A 19,629-nucleotide genomic window follows, 5' to 3' on the forward strand; every position below is an offset into this window, starting at 1 on the left:
TTTATGTTATGTATATGTTACCACAATAAAAAAGGTGGGATACCTGAGTGTGATTAGCTGTGCATTCTGGGTGGGAGGCATCAGATCTCTGCCCCTCAGCCTGCACTGTCTTTGGAAATTTCTTGTAATGAGAGGTGCGTTCCCTCCCTGGGCTCTTCTGACAGGCTGGTTTCCCTGAGGGGAGGACCCCCTGGTGGCCCCGTCAGGCCAAAGGGCCGGTACCTGCACAGTATCCGTGGCCACAAAGCAAGGCCCAGATGTTTGAGCTCTTCCTTGTTTATAAACAAAACGTCAGTTCCCATCCAGACCCCCAGTGTTTACACGACAGCAGGGGCCAGGGGGCAGCCTTGCACACTTGGAAAGCATCCCTGGGCAAGTAGCTCAGGGGCACTCACCCGCTTCCTTCTCAGCTGTGGGTCCTCAGGATGTTTATTAATATCTCCTGCCTCAGTTTCCTTATCTGTAAAAGCATTGTCAGAGAAATTGACAATGCTCACCCCGGAGTGAATGTTTGCAAAGCGCTCAGAACGGTGCCTGCCAGTAGCAAGCGCTCAGGATGGGTTTATTAGCCTTATTCTACCCTCTCTTTCCTGCTCCTTTCCTCCCTCTTGCTTCTGCTGCCCCTTTTCAGATACTACAGTAATGGTTTTACTCAACCTCACAGTCTCGCTTGGGAAAAGAATGCCAAAGCCATGGACATCTTGGGTTTTCTGAGAAAATAAACTCATCTCCATGCATCTAATTAAAAGCAGAGTTTTCCCAAACACTTGAAATGCAGAATATTTGTTTATTCTCCCATGACAGCAGACAGAAATCTTTCTTTTGTTCACATATTACCTCGCCTGTATAAAAACCCTTGTCGTGTCTAAAAGGTGTGTGGCTCTCAAAACAGCTGGACACCCCAGAGCAAAACGGCCCATCAGGGCTGCCAAAGTTCAATTACACTTTTTAAAAAATCCCTTTATTTCGTTGTTCAGTGAGGCGTGAAATGGCACCTAACCATCCACTTACTACTAAGCCCGTTGAACGTTGTTTCAGGCAAGGTGTGTGGGGCCAGCCTCTGGCTGGTTCAGCTTTGCTAATTATTCCAAATAAATAGCAAAGGCTGCCTTCCTGTTTCTTCCTTCCTTTTTCTGCATTTGTCTGCTCTTTGTAAATGTTCACTAATTTTCACACCAATTTCCATTTTGGCTCTAGTTCTAAAGAGAGATCCATGGGGACATCTGTTAATGAAAAAATCTGGGAAATTTGATTTGGGCAGCATTCTTTTTGTACAGCACTTGATTGTTGGAAGGCTCTTACTTGCAATTTGTAGTTAAATTTGTTACATCCTGGAAGGTTTTGAGATTTTTGTTTTTGTTGTTTCAGTAATTCAGGGTCAAAATTAAGTTTAAAAGTGTTCCAACATTGTACTTGGCCTGGTTTTGTATTTTCATCAGCTATTATGGATGGGGAATATTGAAATAGCACAACAATAGTAATTTAGGGATTTCAGCGCTCAATGGGGGTGATTTATAGTAACCTGAGGCTCTTAATATTATATTTTGTTAAAAATGTTTCCCCTTATTGTGCCTGATTTAATACAGATTCTTCTCTTTTGTTCTTTATTTCTCTAAATGACTGAAATAAGTTAAATGCATACAGGTTTATCTTAGCCCCCAATGCAAAGATAAAAGGAATCAATATGAAAGCTCCCTATAAGTTATATCAGTGACAGAAGAATTTTGAATTCTCATTACTGACTGGGGTAAATGCCTCAGCTGCTTTTGTTTAAAAGTTGTTTGGGGGATTGGGCCTGATTGCTGGTGGAAAACCTCTGACTTAACCTCTTGGAGACTCAATGCCATCTGTGAAATGGTGGTAATAAAACAGAGTTAAATTATGTGGAAATGTTTACCATGCACGGCACAGAGCAAGTGTTGAATATATGGCTGCTTTTTATCATAATTCCTTCCTCTCTTCCTTCCAAAATATTGACTAAGCCCCTACTATGTGCCAGGAGCTGTGCAGGTGCCAAGAATGCAGGGCTGAGCAAACTCACCAGTTTCAAACCAGATTTGCAGGATGGTGTCTGATTGCTTGGGTGGGGACTTGTGGTCCAGCTCCTTTAAGTGCAACTTGTCCATATTGTCCCCTCATGTTTCCCAAGTCCTTTCTTGAATGTGTGTAGAATTCACTGTGTGTGTCCTCTAATTTGCACCCTTGTTATTCTGGATAGGAATAAAAGCCCAAGGAATGTTGTAATGCAGGGTCTCTGGTCCCGCTCCCCACACAAGAACACAGGACATGGTGAGGCCAAAAAGGAACAACAACGGAGCCATAGATAGGGGGTTCATACCACTATATTCTCCATGGTGGCTGGTCGAGACACAAAAGCAAACATTCACCCGTACCCCAAAGAGGGGCCTTCCTTACCCCCAACTCCCAGTCTCGCTGGCAGCCGGACGAGACACAGGAAGCAGGATCAACATGATCTGCAATGTAATCTGCTTGCTAACCGCACTTGCTAGCCGCAATCCGCACTTGGTAACCATGCCAGCTAATCGTGTCATCCGCAATCCGCTTCTCTGCCAACCAACCAACCGCCTTGCCAGCATAGCCACAGCAGTTATATTACTGGCTCATGGCTAACCAGTAACAGCTGATGGCCGCCCAGCCACAGCCGATGGACATCTGATTACAGCTAATGGCCATCTACCACCCGAGCCAGCACCTTTCCACATGAGGCCGAGAGCCCGGAAACTACTCTCTGGGACTCCGGCCCTACAAATGTCCTTCATATTTGCTGAGAGCGCACAATGCCTGCCAAGACTGCTTCGTGCTGTTGCCTCATTTCATACTCTCACAACTCCCTATGAGGTAGATGCTGTTATCGTCCTCGTGTTACAGATGAGGAAACGGCGGCCTAGACAGGTGCAGAACTTGCAGCAACTTCTGGATGAGGCACCTTTGTATAAACTGTTGTATGTTAACTACCCTGGTCTCTTCAAAGTAGAGAAACTGTTTAAAACGCCTAAAAGCATTCCCACAGTCGTCCAAGCTATTAAAAACTGGTTCTGTATTTTCAGAGAGCAGTACCTGGTCACCATGCCACCGAAGAGCGCTTCCCTGGCGGAATCACCTTGTGGCTAGCCTGACCCAGGGCCTGTTCCATGCCCAGTTTGGGAAAGCAGGAGACACTGGGGAATGTGGGGTCCCTTGGCCCTCTTCTCAGCATGAGGGCCATCTGCGGGCTTTGCCACTGCTGCCCCTTGTGGTGGGAATAGGCATTACAATCAGCAGAAGTGACCAGGAGATGGCCTGGCCTGACTCTCACCAGTGACCATCCTGAGTACACACACTGCAGCGCTCTGGAGAGTCCTTTTGGCTGTAAGGTCAGGGGAAGTGACCTTCTTCCGAGGGGCGAAGCAACACCAGGAATTCAGGTCCCGGGCTGCAGACAGTTTCCATCTCTGCACAATCGAACAGAAGGCACCTGGTCCTGCCATCTCAAAACCGTGAAGTGGCTTGCTTCTACTGAGACAACGGCTCGCTTAAAGGTGGTGCCATCCAGACTTTCCCATGGGAATTGCTCCTATTTATATTCTTAAGTTAAAAAAAAATGTTGGTATAAACTGAGATGCCCCATCCCTAGGCCCCCCAAATTTGAATATCTTAAAAGTGGGAAGGTGGGCAGGGGAGATCTTGGGTGTCTGTCTTCCCTCCCACATTGAACTGCGAACCACATGTCAGCAAGGTATGGAACTCACTATTTTTCCCCCCATAGGTTCTAATGACGTATGGTTGGTAAACTTGGTAAGACCTATTGTAAAATGTGAAGGGCAAAAAAATGTCCATACTTTTCTCCCCATGGGAGCAGGTATAAGGCAAGAAAAAGAAAGAAAAAGGTTCAGGGAGTATGTCCATTTTCATTGAAACACAGTGCAGCTGGGTAGGAGGTAGATGTTTGTCAGGTTAAATGGCAAGTTTTTGGAAGCCAGGCTTTCTCAACAATTTCATCTTAAAGCTGAATCTTCAAGGGTGGATAGTGGTCACACCCAATGAACGCCTTTACTCTATGTCACCCTCTCACGGAGCCTCTTCGGAGAGCCCAAATTGTGTTTCTTAGTTGGGATTAGCAGGTTATTAGGATTATTTTTTTCACTTGACAGAACTTTCCTTACAGGTTTTGTGTGTGTTTTCTTCGACCTCATGCCCATCGTGGCTGATGGTCATGGGCCCACAGCCTGGCACTGCTCTGTCCCTGTGGGCTGGGGGCCATCAGGCCTAGGCTGCGGCCAGCTCTCCTCTGCCTGGAGGGTCACTGCTGTTCTCATCTTTGCAAAGGACTTTTTTCTGCTTGGTTATTTTTCCCTTGGGGTAAAGAGTTGTGGGCTCTGTAAAACCTTCTTGAAAGGTGCTTTTGCATTAGGTCCACTATGTTGTTTATTTTATTAAGTCTGAGGATTCTCTTCACAGTGAAAGTTTCTGGGTTGATGGTAGTTCTAGGGACTGTTGGAAGTGTTTAGGCCGAAGCAGAAATAAACGCACTGTGAACGTAATATCTTGGCTTTCCCTGACAAATTCCAAGTTAAATGCTTTTAAAAATATATTTCTATAATTATAAAGTAAGGCCTACTAATGGTAGAAAACAGAAAATTTAAAGAAGGAAATGAAAACCACCCAATATACCACCATAAAGAGATAACAGCTGGTGTTAACATTGTGCTGAATTTTCTTTTTTTTGCCTCAAAATTTTTGTTGTGTGTAAAACAAGATTGAGATAACACTCTGTATTAGTTGTGTAGCTTTTTCCATCATCGCCATATCATGCACATTTCTCCATGGCAAGCAATTGTTTGGGGGGAAAAAATCTCATTTTAAATGGTTTTTTAAAATCTTTTATTATGGAAAATTTCAAATATTTTACAGAAATAGAGAGAATAGCATGAACTCCAGGTACTAATCACTTGGCTTTCAACAATGATTAAATTATAACTCATCTTATTGTATCTAGACTCCCACCTATTAACCATCTGGATTATTTGGAAGCAAATTACAGGCATCATCATTCTTTTTGGTAAATATTTCAATACAAATATTTAAAAGTCAAAGACATTTTACGAAAACATAACCAAAATACTATTTATTACACCTAAACATTTTTAAAGTTAACAAATACTTAATGTCAATTAACTATCTCTTTGGTGTTCAAGTTTCCCCATTGTTTCATAATTTTTTAATAGTTTGGATCAGGAACCAAATAAGGTTCACATATTGTGATTAGTTGATACGTCTATCTGTTAGGTCTCTTTTATTCTATAGAGTCTGCCTCCTTCTCTTTCATTTTTCCTTGCAATTTATTTATTGAAGAAGCTGATCATTTTTCCTGCAGAGTTTCCCACAGTCTGGATTGTCATGATTGCATTCCTGTGGTGTCATTTAATACGTTCCTCTGCCCTGTATTTCCTGTAAATTGGTGGGTATATATCTAGAGGCTTTGATGAGCATATTCAGGTTTGGTTTGGGGGTAAGAATACTTAGGAAGTGGTGGTGTGTGCTCCCACTGGGAAGAACGGGGTGAATGTGTTTCTTTTGTGATGTTAACAGCCATTGATGTTCGTTGCCCAGATCCCTTATTTTATTAGGGATTTGTAAAATGGTGATATTCTAATTATGTTATTCCTCTTTGTTGGTTAGCTGGGATACTTTTATAAGGAGAAACTGGTCAGTTACTCTGTGGTAGAGTTTCACTTATGAACAGCAGGATGGATTTTTTCCCCCCAATTATTTACCAATTTTCAAAATAGTGAGTTTGTTCCCTAGCATCTGACAAAGGTGACCACTGAGTTTTATTTTTAGTACCATTATGATCTCATGCATTTAAACATATTTGGTGAATTTTAATTCATTGCAGTTATTATTACTGATGCTTAAAGAGTCCCATCTTTGGCCAGTGGGAACCTCTTCAAGTTGAATCACAAATCCTTTTGACATAACCTTTATAATTTCTGACAAATTACTATGACAAAATGATCCAGACTCATATATTCCTTTATGCAGGAAATATATAGAGGCCATAATCTGTATGCTGTGGGTAACCCAGTGGTACTGAGTTAGTCTTTCTTTTTTTTAGGCCTTTTCAGTGGACAGAACGAGAAAATGTTTATTTCTTTTTAAAATGAAATGCTTCCTGAGCACATGCCCTTAATTTTCATTTAAATTCAGGGCTACAAGGTTTTATTTAATAATATGATCTTTTTCTCATGCTGAGAATCCCGACTCACAACGCCCTGAATTCCCTTGTTTATCCTACTACACACACACAGGAGTCTCAGAATAACAATATCACACTGCCTCCCGCAACAGGATTACTAAACACAGTTGAATTGGTTGGGGGTTGGTTCTTTGAATCCTTAAGGAAAACCTTTTTAGTGGACTCATGATAGTCCATATTTAATGTAGAATTTTCTCTATTTTTAGACATAAGGTCACCTTCGTTTTTTGCTGTTATAAACAGTGCTGTGGTAAACATCCTTGCCTTTGGCTTTTATTTCTGATCAATTTTTTTAGGGTAGGCTTTTAGGAGTGAAATGAGACAGTCCAAGGTAGTGGATGTGTCTGAGCCACACACACACACACACACGGATCTACACACATTGTTCCAATGCCTTTTCCAGAACTGGCTGTGCTTGGAGGGACCTGCATCCCTGTACCCTTTTCTAAAATAAACCTTTTCTAAAATAAAGGGTTTATTGAGCCAAATGCTAGCCAGAAAAGGACCAGGTCCTGGGGCATGTGGTCTAAACCCCCAGCCGCAGGGCCAGATGGAGAATATGAACGAATCCACTGTCCTGGAGTTGACAGACGCTTTCATATGTTATGTTTGGGGGAAGAAAGATGTAAGTTGTTTTGAAAGAGTTTACATTGGCTACAGATAAGCAGGGCAGGAGAAAGTGAAGCCGAGGCAGTTCTAGGGTAAGTGCAGAGTGCTTAGGAAGAACTATTTACTCCTTTTGATTGGTGGCAAGCAGCAGTCCTGGAAGTTCATACACAAGCAGAATTTGGTGTGTTTGGTGGTCCCTACTGAAGTTGATTCGAAGCTCCAACATACATTCAGGAATGTGAGCAGTCTTTTGTTATCGGTCCACAGTTGCTGACTGCTTAATTACTCTTGTCTTTCTCTTACTCTCCGACTTGTTGTAATTTAATTTAATTTGTCATTACTATTAGTGATAACTAATGGTTCAGTGTTACCAAACTGATTCAAAAAAGAGTTTTATCTCTCTGTTATTTATTTTTTTAACTTTGTGATTTTTTTTTATTAGTTCCAGGTGTACAAAACAATGTAATAGACATTTATACCCCTCACCAAGTGATAACCCTCCTCCCCCAATCTATTACCCCTCTGACATCGTATACAGCTGTTACAGTTCCACTGACTCTATTCCCTGTGCTGTGCTCCACAGCCTGTGATATATACATATATATACATGTATGTGTATATATATGTATATATATGTAGATTAAATTATAGTTGACATTATTATTAAACTTCAGCTTCAGGTGTACATTGAAGTGAAGGTGTACACAGGTGGTCAGGCACCTATAAACCATCCATGAAGTGGTTTCCCTAATAAGACAAGTGTCCATCGGATACCCAACATCTCTGTGTTATTTTTATTATTATCATCAGCCATATGCTTATATTAGACAGTTGTAGTTCTATTTAGAATTGTCTTTGTGGTGAGGAATCAGGAAGTTTTAGTGTTTTTCTGACTGATTTTTTAATATCTTAAGTACAATAATCCTTTGTTATGTTTGTTGTAAATGTTTTCCTCACTTTGTCATTTGCTTTTCAATTTTTGTGTTTTTTTTTAATGTATATAATGTGAAATTTTTTGACTAGTCAAATTTGATAATGTTTCTTTCATTGCTTTTATGCTTAGAAAATCCCACCTGATATCAGTTCAGTGTTTACTTCTCTTTCCTTTTAGTTTATAAAGCTTCTTTTTTCCCCACCTTTATTGTTTGTTACCTCTTATTAGAAAAGGAATTACGTGTTTGCCATAGAATTATAAAAGCTTCTGGAAGATAAAGAAGTCTTCGTTTATTTTTATACATGACTCTTTTTTTTTTTCAGGCTATTTTAATATTTTTTATTAAGGGCTATAAAAATATTCAGAAAGATAAATAAATGTAATGCAATGATGTATGTCCTAATATGAAGAATTTGCTTTCACTGCATTGTTTTCCTTCAAATCACAGGAGGCAGAGATTCCGTGTCATTTCCTCTTCTTTTATTACATGCTGCAGAATTTCTGAATCGGTATCCCGCCCTCAGTCTTCTCATTTATAAATCAAATTCATTTTCAATCCATTATTTAGAGGGAGCGTATTTTTTTCTGTTCCACAAAGAGGACTTTGGTTTTCACAACTGGATCATAATGCAGTAGAGTCAGTTTCTCCCGTAGTCGGCTTCTCTTAGTGTTGAAGGAGAAACCTGTCCCCGCTTGGCTCACCATTTTCACCAGAATAGTCTTTGACTTGCTCTTGGCAAAGGAGACCGCGGACAGCAACATTGCGACAGTACTCCCCACAATACCCGTAACGGGCCCAGAGTCCCTCAACACCCAACTCTACATGACTCTTTTTTTAAATCTCTAATTTGTTGTGTACACAGTGTGAGGAGAAGATGACTTGACAATCTTCCAAATAATTTGTTATCACACCATTTGCTGAAACAACCTGCTTTTCTCCTGTACTGTGCATGAAATCAGTACACGCACGTCCTTTTTTCCAACTCTGTACCAGTGCCACTGTTTTAATTCATGTGATTATGTACTACTCTTTAACCACGCAAGTCACTTTCTTGTTGTTTTTTTTCTCAAAAATATCTTAGCTATTCTTGTCTGTTTACTCTTCTAAATATACACTAGAATTATTTTGTCAAGTAAACCAATGATATATTGATTGGAATGGCTTTAAGTGGAGTTTGGACTTTTTCCTGATGGGAGGGTGTGCTGAGTCGAGGCGAGTTTCAGACAGGAGAGTAATATGGAGGGCTCTGTGTTCCCCATGGCCCCCTCTGGACTGACAGCCGTGTGGAGCATGGGTGTGAGATGCTGCAGCTAGCTGTTCAGGAGAAGGCTGCTGGGGTCTTGGCCACGCAGTGGGGTCTGGTTGGAATGGCACAGAGGAAACATGTTAAAGAAATGGGAAGGAGGGGGATGACGTCATACTTGGATCTAGAGACTGGAGCAGAAGGAATCCAGGATGACCCCTTAGCCTCCCATTTGGTCACCTGGGTACATGGCGGTGCTTGCCACCAACAAGGATTAACGTCTCTAAGATTCTGTGCTTCTGTGACTTGAGTACTTGAGTTCTGTGCTCTGTGCATGTGTACATGCTAGTGTTTATTCTCTTTACATAGCAGGGACTGAGGCTCACATCGGTGAGCGGCGTGCCCTAGTTACATGGATAGACATGGTGGCCCTGGTCCTTCTACACACTGTGTCCGTGGCCTGGCCCCTTCCCCCATCACTCTGTGCCAGCGTCTCTTCGCCACAAAGAGACTCTGAGAAGAAAAGGTCTAGTGTGCAGGCCTTTGGTCTCCCCTGTCCCCCTTACTGTGGTGGACTCAGTAAAGGATTGCCCACTATCGAATTGCATCCCCCCAAAAAAGATTTCTTGAAGTCCTTATCCCCAGTACTTCAGAATGTGACCTTATTTGGAAATAGGGTCATTGCCGATGTAATTAGTTAAGATGAGGTCCTACTGGAGTAGGGTGGGCCCTTAAGCTAATGTGACTGGTGTCCTTGGAAGAGAGAAGACAATGTGCAGAGAGTCACACAGAAGACAGTGGAAGGCGGAGCAGAGGCTGGAGTGAGGCAGCCACTGGGCTAGGAAAGCCGAGAGCTGTGCTGCCACCACCAGAAGCTAGGAAGGGACAAGGAAGGATTCTACCCAGAGCCTCTGATGGAGCACAGCCCTGCCTACACCTTGATTTCAGACTTCTGGCCTCCAAAACTGAGCGAGAATGAATATCTATTGTTTGAAGCCACCAGTTTGTGGTACTTGGTTATGTATGGCAGCCCCAGGAAACGAATATGCTCAGTAAGAATTGGCAAAGGATTCCGTGAAATGTGAAACTCCGACCTTTCACCCATGCTGGTAGATCTTCCCTCCTTCATGGGAGCGAGAATGTGTTGTCTCCAGGGACCTGTGAGAAGAAAGGGTAGACCAGGCGCTGAGCTCTTCCTTAGTCCTTAATAGGTTTGCTCTCAGCCTCACAGTTCTGCCAAAAGGGTATCATTATCCCCCTTTCACAGATGAGAAAACTGAGGCCCACAGACACTAAATGTCTCACCCAAAGACTGCAGGTCACTCCTCCTTGCTACCCCCAGCTGAGCCAGGCGGGCCCCTCCCTGGTTGTCATTGCTTGGGGCCTCCTGCTCTCAGATGCATGTTTTTCACTGAGAGCAGGCAGGTCTGTGGGCTTCAGTTATTAGTACATTTAGTACCGTTGATAACCATTTGTTCACTTTTTGATCTGAGCTGCTTTAAATTTAGAAACTTGTCTGAATGAAGTACTAGAATGAGCTTTTTTATTTCGTGTCGGCAGTTCTTTCAAGCATTGCCCAGATTTTGTTAACCTAACATTTGAGGTGGGACTGGGGGCTGCGTGTTTAAAAAAAAGTCCTTTCAGCTTCATCTGTGATCACTTTTCAGGGCTGTTACTTAACTACCAAAATGTTGTGTTTGTGTGTAATAATTATTGTGCTCCACTGTATAAAGGGGGAGACAGGGTTTGCAAAGACAAAGGTAAGGGTCTCTTTATTCTGAGAGTTTGATACATGGCTTTATCATATTCTGTAACTGCCTGGCCGCAATACCTATATCCCTGCTCCGAACAGAAGCTCTCGGAAGACTTTTGCTTGTATTTTAACATCTCTAGTCCAGCACAGGCATGACATAAAGGTGGCTGTGAGAGCCAGTATGGAATTGTGGTGAGAAGCAAGGCAGACTGCCTGGGTTGAATCCCTACTCTGCCAGTGGCTGTGGGCAAACCATTTCAGTTCATTGTGCCTCAGTTTCATCATCTATAAAATAGGAGTAACATCCATCCACATTATTATCATCTTTGCCGTCGTCTTCATCATGATGAGTTAGTTGATTGAACAAATGAACTGGCCCCATCTAAGTAACCATGGACTAGTCTTGAGAATCCTACTCGCTCTGTGCATTGGGATTCTATCAAAGTTGAAACTTTTTAACTAGGGGGCAGATTCCGGTCCAACTGAATCTTGGGTGCTTAAGGATGAAGAGTGCAATTAGCAGAATTGGACAAAAGTCCAAATCCACCTTACAGTTTCCCCACAGCACTTATGACGGTACCTTATGCACATGATGTACTAGAAAGTGAGCAGTTCAGTAGATAAGAAGAAAAGTCTTGTGTTTTATAATGGCTGAAAAAAGTTAACAGCTTTGGGGTTGAAAAATGTTGATATTTGTAAGTTGTACTGTGTATACTGTGTTCCAGACACCCCGTTATCTTCCCCACAGATACCAGTGCTTTAGTTTTATTCAATATCCCTCCAGAGATATTTTATCCACCTAGAAGCAGACACTTGTGTGTGTTTCTCTTTTCCCTTCTTTTTTTACAGCACACAAACACTTCTCTGCACCTGTTTCCATCTTGGAGATCTTTCTTTATTAGTGTATGAGTGTAAACAGCTTCCTTGTTCTTTTTTGTCACTGTATAGTGCCCTTTGAGTGGATGTGCCCTAGTATCTTTAGCCAGTCCCCCACTTATGGATATTTAGGTTATGTCCATTCTCTTGCCATTACAAACAGTACCACAGAGTAAATTCACGTATCCATCATTTCCCATACATATAATACATCCATCTGATCAATTTCCATTGAAAATCATGGGTCACACACATTGCTAATTTTGATGGCCGTTGACAAATTGCCTATTGTCAAGGTTGTACCATTTTATGCTTCTGGTTATCCCCTGACATCTGTATTATCAGGTATTGGTCTGGGCCATTCTCGAAAGTAAAAAATACTATCTCAGAGAAGTTTTAAGTTGCCACACTCAATTTATTATGAATGTGATTGGACATCTTCTCCTTTTCTGTAAATTGTTTCATTGTAGCTTTTGTTTCTATTAGGTAGTTGGACATTTTCCTAACAATTAGTAGTAGCCCTTTATGTATAAGGGAAGTAAGCTCTTTGTCTGTGATATAAGTTGAATATATTTCTTCCCTGTTTGTCATTAGTCTTTTGAATTTGCGTATGGTAATTTTTAGATATGCAGGCATTCTTACTTTTTATATATTCTATTTTATTAATCTTTTCTCTTATGGCTACTGAATACTGGATAGAAAGATCCTAGCCACTCTGAGTTTCTAAAATAATTTCCCTTGATTTCCATTTTATGGTCTCATGTTTACCTTTAAATCTTTAAACTATTGGAATTTATCCTGTAAAGTATGAGATGTGAATCTAGCTTTTGTTTCAGATAGCTAGCCAGTTGTTCCAACTGTTTGCTCACTATTCCATCTTTTCTACATTGTTTTGAGACATCACCTTTCCCATAAATTAAATTATTGTACATAATTTTGTCTGGTTTTTTGGATTTTTATTATGTTCCATTGATATTTGTATTCATGTGTCAATGCCACATTTAATTACCAAGACTTTGTAATTTGTTTTAAAATATGATGGAGCTAATCCTGCCTTGTTACTCTTCTTTTTAACATTGTCCTGATTAATCTTGCATGTTTAGCTTACCATCTGAACTTTAGAATAAGTTTACCTAATTTAAGGCAACATCCTATTGGTATATATAAGTGTGGATGAAAATTGCCAAGAAAGAGCCATTTATGTCAAGTGAACTAAATGGAGCTGGGAGACCAAGAAGAAGTTTGCCTTATGCTCATTGCACCCATAACTTTTGAACATTTAAGCTAATTATGTAACCACACCCTGAACTTTATTTCCTCCTTTCCATGGCAACCAGTTCATCTGCATTCTTCCCCTTGAAAGGAGACTGTCCGTTTCACCAACCAGCATCCGTCATTTGCATAGAGGACCTAAATGAGAACAGTGCCTGTGGTTTTTGCCTTTAGAAACTCTGCCTTTCTTTGTTCTCTTTGGAGCATAATTTAAGTTGCTCCCTGAATCTGTGCCTTTGGGATTAAAATCCATTTTGCTCAGATAAATGCTTTTAATTCTTTGTTACAGCCTAAACCTCTTTTTTTTCTTTTTAGGTTAACGTATGTGTGTGTGAATTGTGTTAAATTGATACATTAACAGGAAGAATTGACACCTTTATGATGCTGAGTTGTCCTGTTCAAGAACATGGCATGCTTCTCTAATGGTTCAAGTCTTTTATTTTTTGCATTTCTTAAAAGATTTAAGCTTTTTCTTCATATAGATATTTAAATTTCTTATTAAATTTATTTCTAAATATCTTGTATTTTAGTATAGGATAGAATAAAATAGAATAGAATTAGGATCTTTTCTTCCATTGTATCTTATAACTTGGTTATTATTTTTATATAGAAAAGCTATTGATTTTATATTAATTTTTATGTCACCATATTACTGAACTCTTATTCTTTCTGATTCTCTTGGGATTTCTAGATATACCATTATATCAAAGATCAGAATGTTTTGAGGTAAAATTCATGTAGAGAAGAAAAATAGATAATTTCACTGATTTTTAAGAAAATTGGGAATAAAGTATCTTATGTTTCTCCTTTGGGGGATTGAAAATAACAGTTCTCAAAATATAAATAGTAGTTCAGTAGATTTAAAGTTGTCCCTTTTCCTTCTTTTTAATAGAAAACCTTGCTTTGAAAGCAAAGTCAGTGTAATAGAAGTTGAAAATTCAGTGCTGATGGGATTCTGTTTTAATAAAACAGAAATCTATTATTCCTTATGCTATTTGTGCTCAGAATTAACTTTAATTTAAGAAATAGCATGTTCTCAAAAACAATTTGGTAGAAAGAAAAAGTACCTAAGTCAAAACAAGTACCCGGCACAGGATGTTGGGAGGAGCCCTAAACCAAGAGTTCAAAGACTTGAGTTCAAGCCCTCACTCTGCCAATTCATTGTAATGTGCCCACCTCCTTGGGCCTCAGTTTCCTCATCTGTAAAATGGACTAATGATAATGACCTAACAGGATTGTTGTGAGGAATCAAATGAGATCATGTATATCAAGAGTATCTAGCTCATTGCATGGCACATGGCTTATATGCAACAAATTGTGGCTATTATTGTTAATATGTCTATTAACTTAAGCCACCTCTTGGTGTGTTAAGATACAGATTAGGCTGCTATAACATAGACCCCCAAATACTGTAGATAAACAAGATAGAAATGTGTTGCCCTCTCGTGTAGCAGTACAGGCACTGGTATAGTGGCTCAGAGGGATTGGAGACCTAGGTTCCTAATGTTCTGTGGTGTCATCTCATGATCCCAGGGGCTGTTCCAGCTCTCAGCATTGCATCCTCACTCAGCCTGCAGGAAACAAGACAAGGAAGGGAAGGCACATGCACCTTCTTTTTAAGATCATGCTCAGGAAGCTGCTCACATCACTTCTGCTCATGTGTCATTGGCCAAAAACGAGTCACATGGTCACACCTAACTGCAAAGGAACCTGGGAAATGCAGGCTTTATGCTGTTCTAAAATTTTTCTTGCTATAGAAAGGGAGAAGGGGAATATGAACACAGGGGAAAACTAAGTAACTGGAGCCATACTTAGTATCTGAAACTGACACTTCCCAGGTATCACCAGATAGCCATGTAGCTGGGCCTACTTGTCACCCATTTTGGTGTGTAGGGGATTGTGGGAGTGGGAGAGGCTTAAGGACCTGGTATTATGTCTTATTTCACTATAGAGTCGTAAAGGTATATAATTACTATGTCCAGATCAATTTAGCTCATTCTCCGGGGTTTGTTTTGGGAGGCTGCCATTTCATGCCAAGTGGATCTTGTGATGAAGTATATATAACTGGGACTCAGGTATCTTGATATTTGCTGAAGTGTGGCAGACACCATTGATGGAGGTCAAACCTTAATCCTCTATGTGACCACTTCAGTGCCTGGACAGTGCCAGGCATGCAATAGCTGTCCATGAAGTTTGATTGATGACTACTAGACAATGCTAGTGAAAGGATTGTTTGGACACAATCAGCAAAGCTCAGTTCACATCACTTGCTTAATAGCGCTGGATGTGACTACATGTCAATGCTTTTATCTCAGGAGTTGTAGAAGAGGATGCTTTATGTATAAATCTTCCTAGCAACTTATTAAGACCAGACGACAAAAGCTTCCCTGTCTCTCAGGCCACCTCTCTAATTAGGAAAAATAGTAAGTAAAAAGATGGGGTGGGGTGGAGGACGCCCGGCATCTTTTGAGTTCGAAAGCTGTGTTTAGTCCGGGACAGTTGTGCCTTTAATTATCCTGTCTGAGTTGACTTTAATGAGCATTATTTTTAATGCCTTCATTTCAAGAGGGGGGGAAAAAGTACTTTTTGCATCCAAGCATATAAAACAGCTTTATTCACTAAGCTTGAAAGACAGAGTTGTTGCTGTTGGATCTATAGCAACTCTGAGCCAGAAACCTCATGTCAGAGTCTTAGCCAGAAGACAGACAGCCAGTTGCTATCAGGGAAACACAGGATTCAGGTTGGACTGGGTCCCCCTCTTCTCGTGATCATCTCCCAATGTCAGACACATGGGGAAACAGTGCTGGACACAAGGCAGGCAGGATCAGCCTCCTGAGATCTTTACATTTCCTCATATAGGTGCTTATAGACATGCCATGCAAACTGTGTCCTCAGTCCAAGTTAAGGTGTCACCATCAGCTCATTGCCCCAACTGGATACCTGGGTCAGCCCCTTTAACACCATCAGCCCCACCTTCCAGGGGTCCCCAGGCCAATCGACATTCTCTCTGCCTCACTTCAGACCCTTCACATTCTCCCACCTAACTTACTTTTTCTTCTTTTTCTCTTCCATATATAATTTTTTAAAATAGCAAAAGTAATATAACTACATTTGGAAAACAGAAAAAAAGAAAGAATCATGTATAATTCTATCTCCTAATAGCCATCATTAATTTTTATACATTTCCTTCTAGTGTTTTTAATCATAAGCACAATTATTCTCCTAATTATAATGATAGTTTATCAACAGTCTTTCATCTTGGTTTTCTTTCAATGTGTTAAGCCTTTTCTGAAAAATTCTATCCAATTGTTTAGTAGATGTATCATACTTTATTTTACCACTCTCCTATTAAAAGATACTATGGTTGGCTTGTAATTTTTCACCTTTACAAATAGCATTGCAATGATCATTTTCATCATGTGTTTTGAACTATTCTCAGTGTTTTGAACTATTTCTTTGGGATATATTCACAGGTCCAAGGAAATGAAGTTTTATAGCCTTTAATATTGCAAGATTGATGTTCAGAAGTTGTATACCAATTTGTAATGCCACAAGCAATGCTTAACAATGCTAGATTCATAGTACTTATGACAGCAGTGAGTATCATGATCTTTCTAAATTTTTTCCTGTTTTGAAGAGGCAAAAATGACACGTGGAAATAATATTTTATTTTATTGGAAAAAGTAATACATACTTGTATAAAATTTAGAGAGGCCAAAAGAAAATTAAAATTAACATTAATTTTGCCTTCAGTACGCCATAAACACTGGTGATATTATGGTCTGTATCCTATCTGAAGTTTTAAAAATGTGTATGTTTAATTTCTTTTCTTTTCCTTTCATTCTTTTTTCTTTTTCTCTTTGTTTCCTTTTTAAATTGAATAAACATGTTTTTTCATGTAACAGTTTTATGCTGTGGGTACATCTTTTTAGTACATTAAATATTCTTTTCACAGATTTTCCCATTTTGGAAATTTAGATTATTTTCTATTGTATTCTTTTTTAAATAATACTGTATGACCATATTTGTAACTAAATCTTTTTACATTTATGATTCCTGTATGTAAGAACACCCCTGACCTGTGTCTTTTGCACTGGGTATTTCTTATAATGTTTAAAAAGATATATACTGGGAAATTTTCAGGTAAAAAACTGTCTTAATTTGGAACTAAAGAAGTGAAAGACTTTTCCATGCACTTGTTGGACAGTTGTATGTCTTTCTTTGTGAATTGTTTGTTCTGTAACTTCTCTTTTCCATGGATATTTGAAGTCTTTCCTATATTGCAAAATATTTTTCAACTTTATTTATTCTGGGTTTTTTTTGTTTGTTTGCTTTTTAAATCTAAATCTTCTTCATGGCACCTGTTTTTGGTGTCATATTCAGGAAAGGTCTTTTACACTCCCAACATCACAAATATTTTCTTTTAGTACTTCTAAGGTTTAATTTTCTGTGCTTAAGTCTTTGAACTCTGTATACTTCACCTTGTCACATGGTAGATGTGGGTTCTAATATACCTTTTTCCCTAAAATGGGTAATTAGTAAGTCAAAATGATGATGTCAATGCTTTTCAAATCAATAAGTCTTGTACAACTCCCATATCAAAATCTTAATGAGATGTTTTGGGAATTTGACCAAATGATTCCAAATTTCATCTAGGAAAATCAACATATAAGAACAGCCAAGAAAATTTTAGAAAGAAAAAGTTCAAAGCAGAGGGACATAGGTTATCAGATATTAAAATATATTGTAAAGCTATAGTAATGGAAATGAAAACAACGTGTTACCAATATAGGAACAGACAAATCAATGAAACAATGGAAATTTGTGAGACAGACCCAAGGGTATAAAATAATTTAGTACAACATATCGTTAGAGTGAACTATTTCAGGTCAGTAGAAAAAGGAAGGATTGTTAAATGAATGGTTTTGACTATCAATGTTATGAGTTATATTAACAAATTTGGTAATATTGAGCCATTCTTACAATTCTATAATAAATACTACTTGGACATCATGTATTATTCTTTTAGTCTATGATTACATTAGATTTGCTAATGTTTCTTTTAAGACATTAGACACCTATACTCCTAAGTGACACTTGTCCATAAAGTTTGGGTAGCAGAACTGAACTTGTGACCTGATCCCCGCAAAACGTCCTCCTGTCTTACCCTGCCCCCAATCACCACTATCCTACCAGAAGTCCAGAATCATCCTCTGGCATTTCACAAATCCATCTCTTCTCTCCCCCTCTGCGCTTCCCTGGGCTGCCCCACCTCCACTTTGGCTTCTGCTCCACCTATTGTCCTCATAAAAACCACAGTGACTTTTTTTTCTTACGTAAAATGTCTATTTATTAAGTTTTGTAATCAGTGAAAGGCAGTGTAAGTTGCTTGATTAGTTGGGGATTTTTAAGTAAAATACACATAAAGAATTACCATTGGAACCATTTTAAAGTGTACAATTTGTGGCATTAAGTACATTCGCAATGTTGTGCAAACATCACTATCTAGTTCCAGGATTTTTTATTACCCCAAATGGAAACCTCGTACCTATTGATAAGTCACTCTCCATTCTCCACTACCTTCAGTTTCTTGCATCTGCTTTCTGTCCCTATGGATTTGCCAAACCTGGATATTTCATATAAATGGAATTATACCACATGTGGCCTTTTGTATCTGGCTTATTTTACTTAGCATAATGTTTACAAGTTTCATCCATTTTGTAGCCTGTGTCAAAACTTCATTCCTTTTAAGGCTGAATAACATTCCATTGTATGAATATACTACATTTTGTTTATCCATTCGTCCATCACTGGACATTTGGGTTAATTCCACTTTTTGGCTATTATGAATAGAGCTGCTATAAACATTTGTGTACAATTATTTGTTTGAGTATCTGTTTTCAAACAGTGGACCTGTTTTCAATGGAGGAATGGAGTTGCTGAGTCAGATGGTAATTCTATATTTAACTTACTGAGGAACTGCCAAACTTTTCCAAAGCGGCTGAACCAGTTTACATTCCCACTAGCAATGTATAAGGATTCCAGTTTATTCTATATCCTTGCCAACACTTCTAAGAAAACATAGTTAAATTTGGCTCTTACATTTAGGTCTTTGATCCATTTTGAGTTAATTTTTGTGTATGTTGTGGCATAGGGTCCAGCTTCATTCTTTTGCACGTGATATTCAGTTCCCCAGCATCATTTGTTGAAGAGAGTGTTCTTTCCCATTGAATGATCTTGACACCCTTGTAGAAAATCAAATAACCATGCACGTACGGGTTTTTTAGTTTTTATGAACTATCAATTCTATTCCATCGATCTGTACGTCTGTCCTTATGTCAGTTCCACATTTCTTGATTTACTGTAGCTTTGTAGTAAGTTTTGAAATTGGGCAATATGAGTCCTCCAAGTTTATTCTTTATTTTTCAAGATTGTTTTGGCTATTTGGGGACCCTTGCAGTTCCATATGAATTTTAGGATCATCTTGTCCATTTCTGTAAAACAAGACTATTAGGGTTTTGATAGGGATGGTACTGAACCTGCAGATTACTTTGGGGAGTATTGCTATTTTAAAATTAAGTTTTCCAACCCATAAACACAGGATTTTTTCCATTTACTTAGGTCTTCTCAATTTCTTTTAGCAATGTTTTGTAGTTTTCGTTGTACAAACCTTGCACTTCTTTGG

At 39.3% G+C, this 19,629-nt stretch overlaps 1 protein-coding gene across 1 annotated transcript; it reads right to left on the reverse strand.

Moving 5' to 3' along the window:
- Positions 1-8,239: 8,239 nt before the first annotated feature.
- On the reverse strand, positions 8,240-8,612 carry LOC308491791 (large ribosomal subunit protein bL33m). Its single transcript, XM_081035829.1, has one exon. The coding sequence runs from the start codon at positions 8,559-8,561 to the stop codon at positions 8,364-8,366; it is 198 nt and encodes a 65-aa protein (XP_080891955.1). The 5' UTR covers positions 8,562-8,612; the 3' UTR covers positions 8,240-8,363.
- Positions 8,613-19,629: the final 11,017 nt, after the last annotated feature.

This window comes from Rhinolophus hipposideros (genome assembly GCF_964194185.1).
Source record: "Rhinolophus hipposideros genome assembly, chromosome: 23".
Lineage (NCBI taxonomy): Eukaryota > Metazoa > Chordata > Mammalia > Chiroptera > Rhinolophidae > Rhinolophus > Rhinolophus hipposideros.

Coding starts and splice junctions, on each gene's coding strand:
- LOC308491791 (XM_081035829.1), bottom strand. CDS start 8,561: ATGTTGCTGTCCGCGGTCTCCTTTGCCAAGAGCAAGTCAAAGACTATT.